We start from the raw sequence: 12368 nt of genomic DNA, 5'->3' as shown, positions 1-12368 counted from the left end.
ATTCGTAAGCGTTTTGAAACTTGACCTATGAACTACGATGCGTAGATGCGAACTATGATGCGTAAATTCGCACTGGCGTAGTTTCTGCTCATCCCTGGTTTCAATGCCCAATACACTGCCGGTGCTGTGGATGTCAAAAATCCTATTAGACTCATCACTTGATTAACTGTTACCATTGATTTTTGCTGGAAATTTTCCACTAAGGCATGAATCTTGACTAACTTGTCTTGTGGAAGAAATAATTTCTAAGCTATGGAAATTGATTCTGAACACCAAGAACTGAATAACCTGTGTCGGAATCAAATTTGATTTTTGTCGGTTCCCTAACCAACCTGCTCGTACCAACTGCTGGATGACAAGATCTCTGATGTTTCCACTTCACAATACTGTCTGTCACTACTAAAAGGTCGTCTAAGTATGGCATTATCATAACACCTTTTTAAATGTAGGGTTCCCACAATTTCTGCCATTACTTTTGTGAAGATTCTGGGTGCTGACGTGATTCCGAATAGGAGCAGTAGCAGACCATGCTTTCTTAAGAGAAAATTCAACTTATTTTCTGGGTTTTTAAGGCCGCCTTAGACCTTGAATGCTAACTCATTCACCTTCCAACCTGACTAAATGCAGCATCAAGTTTAGAGCATGAATCCCCAGGCTTAGCGTCTTCCTCAGAAAATGGAAACCGCCTTTTCAAACCCTGAGGCTACTTTCACAGTGTGACGTTGCGTTTTGATGCAACGTTACAATCGCAACGCAAACTTACAACGCAACGCCCCCAAAAAGTTGCATCGCCAGTTAATGGCTTGTATTGTCGAATACAGTATGGCCTACAGGCAATGAAAACTATGCTTCTAAGTCATTACTGAGCATGTGCAAACCGTCTAATGCAGCTAACAATGTGTATAACGCACAGCTTGCAGCACTAACAATGCTATACGTAACACACAAACCCAACGTGTGCACTGTGAATGTCCCACAGACTTAGTATTGCTGTGCGTTAGTCTGCGTCGAATCATTTATAACGTGCGTTTTTTTAATGACGCACTGTGAAAGAGTGCTTAGATACTAATAGTCTTTTATCCGGCTCTTTCCATTGAGCTGTGATTACGTTTTTAATAGAGGAATCTGAACTGGGAAACATAACTGCTCACATGGTTCCATTCCTGTGTATAGCATGTAAAATAAAAAAAAAAAATATTGCAGATTTTTTTTTTTTTTTTTTTTTTGGTGGTGGAATATCCAAAGTTGAATGAATTGCCTTCAATAATTCTCCAGTTTCTTCCAGCAGCAAACTTAAACTTTGAGGACTTTACAGTCTCCTCTGCTTCACTCTGTACAGATAAATCCTCAGAAGATTTGGAATCAGGATTAACAACTTCCTGCTCACTATCATCTTCCTCTTCAGAAGAGAGTATTATTCTAGCAGATTTCCTTATTGCTTTCTTACGTTTTGTAGATTGAATTTAAGCAGTCTGAAGCAGTTGTGAACCTGAAGTAGAAGGAAGGCTTTCTCTAAAAGCTTTAAACGTTTCCACCATTTCTTGCCTAATGGATAACAAACTCCTTGCAAGATGCTGTAGTATCTTCATTATTTATGTTTAAATGCATTTTTGACAAGATACTTTAGGCCAGTCTAAGGCCTCTTGCACACTGCATGCATTTGCAGTGTGCAGGGAGCCCAAGGCTTCCTTCCCACCAGGACGTTGTGTTTTAGGGAACGCTATAGGTTGCATAACATACCCCTAACGCGACGCCTGGTGGTGCTGGAGGAGGACGCTACCAAGAACTGCGTTATGCAGCTCTTGGTGCGCCTTTTTCGCGCTGTGCGATGCGGAGACCACGTGATCCGCATCACGTGGTCCCACCAGCCAACTGCCACACAGAGCGGCCGCTCCAGGAAGTAAACACTGCACATCACAGTGAAGTGAAAATTAATTAGCCATGTGGCTGGCCGGAGGAGGAGACCTCCTCTTCCAATATAACTGCGCATGTGCAAACAGTCTAACGCGGCTTAGCCGTTTATAACGCACAGCATGCAGCACTTTTGTCTTTACCTGCTGCATTACAATGCAGCCCATTGATTTTTCATTGCTGTGCGGTGGGCTGCGTTTACAGGCTGCACTACCGTGCGCCTGTAACGTCTAGCTGTGAAAGCAGACTTAATATAATTCCTTACTACAGAGAAGGCAATTGCTGGACCCATCAGAGCTATCAGTAGGCTCAATAGCATCCTGAAAAACATGCAAATGATGATTTAATCAATTAAGTCTGCTAACCAGCATGCCATGAGATAGCTATTTGGCATAATCAGTAAAACCCAGACTTGGCTCCACTCATAAAGCTAGGCATATATATCAAGTATAACAGTGAAACTTAATCCAATTTCAAAGTTTCAAATTCAAGTAAATTAAATGATAATATAAAAATCATGCTGCCCATTCAAATGCAAGATGCATATGACAAATTAAATGTGCACAGAACACATTTGCTGGGACAATTAATCAATTGATTTTGTCCACCTGCATGCACAAACCTCATGATGAAGTTATCTGCAGCAAAGTTATAAAATCCAGCAGTTTAAGTAAAGACATGAGACCATGCTTAAGTTAAACACCCATAAACCAAACAATTTGGGTAAATAAACATAATGCTGAATCCATGGGCAATAGTAGACAAAAGACTTTCTACAACCATCAGCGCTGTAAGAAACTAAAAAAATCTTCCCCTGCGCCAGGTTTAGGCATAGACCTCAGAATCAGACGGGCAACCATCCTCCGATGTCCGCTGCCACTTACTTGGTCTGCCGTCCTCTGTCTCGTGTCCATCTCCACCAAACACCAACCGCGGTGTGGGGAATGGACCTCTCGGCGTTCTGACAGCTGCGCATACCGGATACCGGATCTGATGTCCCGTAAGGGTGGAAGTGTTGTGCTCACAGCGCTATTGCCCTTGCCTCCGATCTGGACACGCCGAGAATCACACTACCGCCAAAGGAAGTCACCTTTCCGCCTCCGCAAAGTGAAAGCTTCCCTCCGACGCGCGATCGGTCTATACCATGCTGCCTCAAACACCATCTCTCCTTACATAGCTGACCTCCAGCATGATTCAGAGATCCACTACCATGGAAAAACAAGGTACACCCCCAGTAATCCTTCCAGGACAGGGCTACCTATAAAAGTTCCATGGCCTCAGCACTCCCTGGCTGCTGACCATATCTAGCTGTAGAGAGCTAGAGGCTTCCCGGGACAGGAAACACAAAGAACTGGCAGGTGAATACTGAGGGGTGGAACTTATAGAGAGCTAGTTCTTTGTGTTTCCTGTTGAGGGCGGAGCCCAAATCTCATATGTAGCACCTGTCCTGGAGGGTTATTTGAAAAAATAGAATTGGCAAGTTTACGCTTCTCTGAGCTCAATACATGAAACAGTGGGCATGATCAATGCTGAGAAGCCCACTCTGGGATTGTCCACACTCAAAAGGGAGGAAGCATGTGAGCGACATGGAACACGAGTAAACCACATCAGCTATATGCGGCCACATGGGTAAGTTAACAAACCCCCACCCCCCACTGGTAATTCTGATTATGGGCATTAGACCTACCCATGGATCACCTCTAATAAGGATCTTTCAAAGAAAATTATGGGAGTAAATAGTATTGCAATTAATTGTGATAACTGCTACAACTAGAAGGATACTTTTAGTGAATAGGTTAAGATTTCCTTTAAGACCTTTAGTGCCTAGCCATGTGTTTTGCAGTGAAACTTATCTGATTATATTGTGATAGAAAAATCTCTATATTAACCACTTGAACTTGATGCAAAATAGGATTAGGGAGTCATGCCCAACCTCTCTGTACTGAATAAGTGTTGGCTTACTGAAAAGGAAGAGCAGAGATTGGGGAGCTAGTCTACTTTAGGGGACCCACCGCAAATCCCCATAGACACTTTCACCTGGGCTGCAAAACGGAACAAATGTCTTCCGTTTGCTTGTTTAAACCTCCACAAGCCTTATATCCCCGGGTAGCTAAGCATGTCCTCTAACGAATTTTGCGGTTTCGGTCAAAAAAAAGTTTGAACTGACTGTACATGAGCCGCCGAACGGCCGCAATTTCGGGTCCGTCAGCCATCTTTGTTCTGCTCTGCAGGTCGTTTCTTCCTCCTCATTGGAGGGATTGTTAGGTGGGGGCGTGCCAGCTTCTGTCGGCAGCTAACGAACCCTCCAATGAGGAGAAAGAAAGGACCTGCACAGCAGAATGAAGATGGCCGACGGAACCGAGATTAAGGCCGTTCGGCGGCTCCTACACAGCCCATTTCAACTTTTTTTTGACCGAAAACCTCACAGTTCGTTACAGGATATGCTTACCTATCCATGGATATAAGGATTGTGGGGGTTTAAACAAGGTGAAAGCGGACATTTGTTCCGTTTCTGCAGCCCAGCTGAAAGTGTCTATGGGGATTTGCGGTGGGTCCCCTAAAGTAGACTAGCTCCGAGATTGGAACCCAGGTCTCCAATGTCAGAGGCAGAACCCTTAACCAGAACACTATCCAAACACTTACCTGGAGAATCTGATTGCCATTGATAACTGTGCCATTCTGGCTGCCTTGATCAACTAGAACGTAGCTTTGTAAATTGTGATCAAAGTATACTTCTGCGTGAAACTGAAGAGAAAAAAAAAATTGGGGATATTAATACTTTCTCCATAGACAACAAAACTCTTCATATTTTGCCTACACCAATAACTGGCATGGTGTGATATAACTGGAAACCGCCATAACTTGCAATCACCAACTGCCATTGTCTAGTACTAGCTAGAGAATTTACTAATGAATAGTTATAATCAGGGCTGCTCAAATCCTATCCAGATGAAATTCGGATAGTAGCTATATGTCATCTTCGTCCGTCCCTCGGCGCCTCCCATGATGCGGTCCAATCCGGCATCAACCCGGAAGGAGGAAGTGTTTTTAGTCACGTGACGCCGGATTGGAGCGCATCGTGGAAGGCGCCGAGGGACGGACGAAGATGACGTCATGATAGGTAAGATTAAACCCCCCCCAGCCCGCAAAGGTTTACTGGGAGAAATCCGGATAGCTACTATCCGCATTTCATCCAGATCGGATTTGAACAGTTATAATAGGATAACAAGCATTTAAAGCGGACCCAAACATTTTTTTTAATTCAAAATATTTAGTTGCACCACTCTGACACATACAAAGATAAATAAACACTCCTTCAAGCCTATGAGCATTTCAGTGCATGCTTTTCACCCTTTTCTTTTCATAACTAGGGTTATACAGGTGGCAGCCATTAGCAATTCCTCCATTGCTGGACACCACCTGCTCCACCAGTCTGCCGGATTCTGTCCCGGCAATATGAAAGGAAGTGAGGGGTTCCTCCAATAAATGTAAAATATTTTATATTTGTCATCATGCAGCTGAAAAAAGGCTGCCATTTATTATTAGAATTTAGAAAATAGATTTTATTTCTGAAATCTTGTATTTTTAATTTGGGTCCACTTTAAGAAGTCACAATATTTCCCCCACACCACCCATATAGAAAGGCCACTGCAAAACCGCTACCAAATGTATTTATAACAATACAGTTACCAAATGTATCTATAATAATTCTATTTCCTTTACTGTACAGGGTAAGGGGAGGGAAGCAGGATGCTTTATTATTAGCTGCCTAGAATTTTATTTGACATATCATTGTTTTAGCTGAAAGAGTAATGCACTTTAGTTTATAACAGTAATAGTGAAGCTACGTACCTTACTAACACCAAGTTCAGGAATACGAATTGTATGCTGCATGTCCTTCTCCCTAAATGAGAAAGATTTTTATCCTGTGTGCCTGTGTTATGTATTCTTACCATTCCGTCGTCCATCTCTGCCTACCTCCCAATCGTGGCACTTTTCACAGCTGTTATTATAAAGAGAGATCCTTTCTGAAGCACTGGCGATCTCACCACTATCACCCGAATACAGGGAGGCCAGATCGGCTCTGTGTCTGCATGAGTCAAAACAGGAGAGGTATGATTTCCCTTCTGAAGCTCCCCAAAAAACACATCTTATTCATATCATTGCAGTATTACACCAGTGTCTGCACATTTCAGAACACATATACTATACAAATCTACATTGTTAATACAGTATGCATGAATCTATACCAGACAGCCAAGCAGCAAACCTGTCTACATGCATATTCCAACCAGTGTCCTCAGGGCATGTCATCTGCCACAAAAGACATAATGAGGAGAGTTCAGATGAGGAGGTGGGAACACTTAGGCCTCGTTCACATCAGGGCCGTTTCTGTGCGCTTTTTACAGCGCACTGCCCTGTGCGATCAGCAAGGTAATTACTTTTCCATGTAACTAAATGTAGCTGGTTCACATCTATGCGCTGCGCTGAGCAGCGTTACAGAAACGTAGGGTTGCAGGCATTTCTGTGCGTTGAGCTGGAAAGCGCACAGCAATACAAGTGAATGGGTGCGCTTTTTTAGCGCACAGAAGCGCGTACAAGCGCATAGAAGCGCATGCGTTTTTTACCCCTAATTGGAGAAAAAAATACATTTACATACAAAAACAAAGTTTTATTGACAACTGCTGCTGGTACAACAAGCAAAACGTGCTTTACAGAAGCGCAGTGCAACGCACAGAAACGCGTACTAAAGCGCGCACAAGCGCATGCGTTTTTTTACTACGCGCTTTCACACGTTTTTCAGCGCAGCAGATGTGAACGAGGCCTTACACCAAGCTTCATACTATAGAGGACTTGTATGGGTACAAATATGGGAGCTGCCATTGCTAAATAGGTTATCTGGGACTCTGAAACGAGCACGCAGGACAAGAATTTAGTCTTATCACATGCTTAATACAGGTACTTGGCTCATTGGGTAAAGAATGATAATGAAAGCCTGGGGCTTGCACACTTAAAAGTTTATCCTATAACTAGTAGACCCAAGCCCGTTTAAAAATGGGCTCTAGGTCTTTTTGCCGCCGCCAGTACGCATGCGCGCACTTCGCATGCAACCGCCGTGCGCCGAGCATGCGCGCCCGCACCCGCCCACCTTGCTCGCTCCCTGGTCCCGTCCAGCTGTCCATTACTGCGCACATGCGCAGTAACAAAAAACCTGGGACACAGGGCCAGCTGCTGGACGCAGCGACAGTTAGAGGATGTCGCCCACGCCTCCGTGGCAACTCCGGTATTTTTTTATTTTTTTAATGCGGACGTTTGGGGGGGGGGGGGGGGGGGGGTGTTAAGGTCAGGGGTGTTGACGGTTAAGGTCAGGGTCCAGGAAGGGGGTTTGCTCGAGGGAAAGGTCCTGTGTGAGAATAGGGTTAGGTTTAGCTGTAGTAAAATATCAGTAAGGGCTAGTGCACTACAACATCGCTATTGCAATCGCTTGCATTTACTGATATTTTACTGATGAAATTTAGCACTGTAAAATAGTGGAATATTGGCAAATGCTGCTGACATTCTACGATCAGCAATTGCCTGGCATTTTTTTGCGTACGCGTTATATTGTCCACTGCAATGCAGCATCCCCCCCCCCCCCCCCCCCCCAAAAAAAAAAATTGTTTGCACTTTCTATGTAGACAAGCATGAACCCTCCTTTACTAAGCCATGAACAAATGTGGATAGTGATCTCCTTTGCTATTGGTGAGGTTACCAAGCATTCTATTTTTTTCAGGGGAAAGTAACACTTTCTGTGCAAAGAAAATGCCACAAAAACCTGAAGCCCTTAAAGTGTACACGAGGCGATATGTGACATGATGAGATAAACACGTGTATGTACTGTGCCAAACATATTAATAACCAGGCTGTTTTGTTTTGCTGCCTGAAAGAGTTAATTTTTAGACATGGAAGTGACAGCTTCTGGCTTGTTGGTACCTTGTCAGGAATAGAATAAACATCACTGATTAGCAAAGTACAGCCATAAAAGTTTCCTGGCAGAATACAATTTCTGAGGACAGGGGAGAGAGATAAGGTCAACAGTTCATGTATTTTCACTCTGGGACACTTAGGGCCCGTTTCCACTAGTGTGGTGCAAATTCGTTGCGAAAAATGTGTTTTTAACCATGTTAGTGCCTGTGAGCTGGAAGGAGGAAGTTGTCACCTCAGGAAGACATTTTTTCATAGAAATTTACATGTGAGAACTTCCTTCCTGTTTCTCCTTGTGGGTTTTGTGAAGGCGATTGAGTAGGTTGTGTTGTTTGGAGTGCTGAGAGAGAAGATTTTTTTTTGTGATGTGGAAGAGGTGTTGCTTCTGTCAATGCTGAGCAACTTGATGTTCAGCATGCGGAGGAGGAGGATTCAACCTCTGAGACGACACCGGTTTTGGATACATCCTCTTGTTGTAGAGAGGCCTCTGAAAGGGCAGTTTACTGTCCTGTATGAGGATATCAGGAGTCACAGAGTCAAGTTCTTCAACTACACCCAGATGTCTACTAAATAAGTATTTTTTTAATAACCATGTGTTTGCAATGGTAATAAACTATGTAGTGAGCGTGAATGTAATATGTATGGATTGTAAATTGTTGTTTTGTTTCTTTTTTAGTTTTGATTCCCTGATGCAGATTTTGGGCTGTGAGCTGCTTACGAAGGATACCCGTTCCGTTGTGCCGTCATTCCGAAGGAGATACTGTTGGTGACTCTCAGGTGAAATGCTCATTTGAGATTTGTTCTCCATGTAGGCCATGTTATTTGAATTAGTACAATGCCATGGAATAGGTTAGTGAAGTACAATTCAATACAATAACCACTATGGCCATTGTGGCCCCCCCCCACATTATAGTAGTCGTTGACAAAGTTATTTACAAACCACACTGACAACAATTTTACATGATGAAGTTTACTTGCATGTATTTCAACAACTGCTGTGATGCAGAACTGTGAACCACAACCCTCTGGGTAGTTCCCCTGATGTTTTTGCCTGGTTTTAGCTTGGTATTTTAGAGCTACCTGAATCATTTCAATATGAGCCTCTCCATAAAAACATGGATTAACCTCCTCTAGGTATGGCACCAATGAATTTGCAATTTTATATGGAACATGTTCTTCAGTAGCACGTTGGCGCTCACGGTTGGTTTGCAAATATTCCAGAATGTCTGTAGGTAGTAGACATGTGTGCCATTTCTTTCATTTCTCCATGCACTTCGGTCGACCTTACTCTCCTCTATCTACTTAGGCCTCGTTCACATCATACGTGCTTCCGTGCGGATATGGAAGCGCATATGATGTGCTGAAACGCAGGAACGGCAGAAGGGCATAGACTGCCCTTCTACCGCGCTCCGCAGCAGTACGATGCGCTGGGAAGCACTTGCATACTGCTGCCTGCATTTTGCCCGCAAGCGCAGAGCTGATCCCATCACTGTCAATGGATGGAATCAGCAGCGCAGTGGGCCTGCGTTCGGATCGCACGGCCATCTGCGCTCCTCAGACGTGAACGAGGCCTTTACTCTGCTTGCTCCATTTCTGTAAGCGGAAGCAGAAGAGTTTCCACTAGTACTTGGCTGAGTGGATGGCACCTCTGAAGCATCGTCAGCTATGTCAGAGTTGGCAGCTGCAGATGCAATACTGCTTTGGCTGTCATCCTCTGGAGTATGTATATCCATTAAACGGTCTTCTGTTCTGTAATATAAATCATAAACAGAGAAAAGTGTTTTGTTGTATTTGAAAACACATGGTGGAAAAAAGTGTATAGACATAGCAAATGTTCAAAAGTATACATTAAAAATTACCTTCGTGGTTAATAACAGGGTCTCAGAAATGACAGTAATTCAAAATGTTTGTACGTTGACTTTGCTGTACTCTCACTTCCACTTCTCTCCATTTTCTTCAGTTTTGTTAGCTTTTTTTTTTTTTTAAAAAAGTGTCCCTCACCGACCTCTATTTATTCATAATGTGTTTTACGGTTGGAAAACAAAACAAAAAAGCAAAACATTTGTAATTTTCATTTCCCCGTAGGTTTTTGGCAACAGGACAATCGTATGCATTGTTACATTTTGCATTTCGTTTGGGGAAGACTACAATGTCCTACATAGTGAAAGAGGCCTGCATGTTGCTATGGAGGAAACTTCGCCAAGCCTACATGCCTGTTCCAGACCGTCAACAGTGGGAGGAAATTGCAACAAAATATTGGAGCCAATGTCGTTTCCCCAACTGTATTGGGGCTGTTGACGGCAAACACATCAGGCTTGTCATGCCATCACATATTGGTACCCAGCTCTACAATTATAAAAAGTACTTTTCAATTGTGCTAATGGCGGTGGCAGACGCCGAGTACAAATTTGTGTGCATAGACGTTGGCGCTTTTGGCAGTGCAAGCAACTCGCAAAATTTTCCGCAACACTACTCTTTTTGCTCAGTTGGAGAATGGGATGCTGGACCTGCCACCACCGACACCATGGCCTGGGACCTCGAATCAATCTTTCCCATACACATTTATTGGTGATGAGGCCTTCACTCTTTCGAAACACCTCATGCAACCTTGAGGTGTTGAATGACAGGAAGATGAACTTTAATAATAGACTCGGCAAGGCGCATGGTCGAATGTTCATTTTGAATTTTGTCAAACAAGTGGAGGGTGCTGCATACACCAATAAACTTGCATGTGGACACTGCTGTAGCTGTGGTTAAAGCATTCTACACAAATTTGTCATCAATGAAGAAGGATTTTCTGTAGAGGACGAACATGTGCAACCTCTAGCTGGCATGTGTTGGACTGGAGGACGACACACTAATGAGGCCATTGGCAACCGTGACTTGATTTCACACTACTTTCTAAGTAGGGAAGGACAACTGTAGAGATACACTTGAAAAATAAAGTTGAACAACTGAGAAATTGAAATGTAATACACATTTTTACTGTTAACAAGTGTTTTGTATTTTTTAATTTGTTAACAAACACATTGCTATACATTAAGCTTTAGGGGACCCAGGTAGTTTGAATATGCGTGAAACAGGTTCTGTTGCTGCTCGGAGTGGACGTATACGTCCACGATAACGAGGTGTGCCACCATGATCGTGCGCACCCAAGAGGGAAGATTAACATATGACAGCTGACATCTTCCAGTGACCATAAGCCACTGCGTACGGCTTCTGATCACTTCATCAGTATGATCGGCGGCGGAACGTAGTAATCAGTAGTAACTACTGTGACGATAGGGGGAAAAGAGGAGGATCCACTGAACTACCTGACGTTTCCCCGCTTCATCTGACATTAGTGCAGAGTTGCAGCTTGATGACATCATCAAGGCGCGACCCGCAACAATGTCAGTACAGCGGAGATGACGTACAGAGCGTTGATGTCCACAGCAGCTCATTGTTGTAGCCTGGAAGTTGAGTGAAGGGTGCTGGCAAAAGGGAAGAGCATTGCGAGGGTACCGTCGATTACCATGGAATAACGTTTATTGTACATACAGCGTTCCACTCCCCCCGACACAGCTTTATGTCCCCTTATTTTATTTATTTATATAGCGCCGACATATTACACAGCGCTGTAGAGTATATTGCCTTGTCACTAACTGTCCCTCAGAGGGGAACACAATCGAGTCTCTACCATAGTCATATGTCTATGTATGTATCGTGTAGTGCATGCATCATAGTCTAGGGCCAATTTTTAGGGGGAAGCCAATTAACTTATCTGTATGTTTTTGGTATGTGGGAGGAAACCGGAGTGCCCGGAGGAAACCCACACAGACACTGGGACAGGGGTAGGGAACGTTGGCTCTCCAGCTGTTAAGGAACTACAAGTCCCACAATGCATTGCAGGAGTCTGACAGCCACACTCATGATTAATAAAGACAAATGCATTCTGGGATTTGTAGTTTTATCACAGCTGGAGAGCCAAGGTTCCCTATCCCTGCACTGGGAGAACATACAAACTCCTTGCAGATGTTGACCTGGCTAGGATTTGAACCGGGAACCCAGCGCTGCAAGGCGAGAGCGCTAACCACTACGCCACCGTGCTGCCCTTGTAGTACAATCAGGCTAGTTTGGGACCAGTAGACACTTGCCGGAAGTGGCGTACTTAATCAGTTATGGGCCCTGGTGCTAGCTTTTCATGGTGCCCACAAAATACTTGTAAAGCCCCCCATCCCACCCCCATGTGCAGTCAGACACCTCTGCAACCCCTACTGCTACACACTGTTTCACTACAAACTGTCAAGAAAAACAAACAAAAATTCTATCAATACAAACACAAAACCTATACTGCACTCACCTTCTTCCCTTTTTTCTTTGGCTGACATCTGGTCCCACTCAGGTGTGAAGTCCTTTGTAATCCGCTCCCAAGTCCTCCTGATGAGTAAACAAGATCACAGGAGAAGCACCACAAAATAGAAAATATTGGAGTGTGCCTTGGTCAAGGTCTC

The 12368-nt window shown here is 43.9% G+C and overlaps 1 protein-coding gene across 3 annotated transcripts in view; it reads right to left on the bottom strand.

Moving 5' to 3' along the window:
* The window catches only part of AGGF1 (angiogenic factor with G-patch and FHA domains 1), a 105740-nt gene that overhangs the window by 18216 nt on the left and 75156 nt on the right, over positions 1 to 12368 (bottom strand). For all 3 annotated transcript variants that reach the window (XM_068248923.1, XM_068248915.1, XM_068248933.1), the window contains 3 exons: positions 5890 to 6001; positions 5764 to 5815; positions 4555 to 4656 (listed from right to left, as the gene is read on the bottom strand). In XM_068248923.1, coding sequence (XP_068105024.1) covers positions 4555 to 4656; positions 5764 to 5815; positions 5890 to 6001 — 266 coding nt within the window. The remainder of the gene's footprint in view (positions 1 to 4554; positions 4657 to 5763; positions 5816 to 5889; positions 6002 to 12368) is intronic.

Source organism: Hyperolius riggenbachi, chromosome 1 (genome assembly GCF_040937935.1).
Source record: "Hyperolius riggenbachi isolate aHypRig1 chromosome 1, aHypRig1.pri, whole genome shotgun sequence".
In the NCBI taxonomy this organism is placed as follows: Eukaryota; Metazoa; Chordata; class Amphibia; order Anura; family Hyperoliidae; genus Hyperolius; species Hyperolius riggenbachi.
Note: the sequence above shows the minus strand (reverse complement) of the source record. Positions and strands in the feature narration are given on the sequence as shown.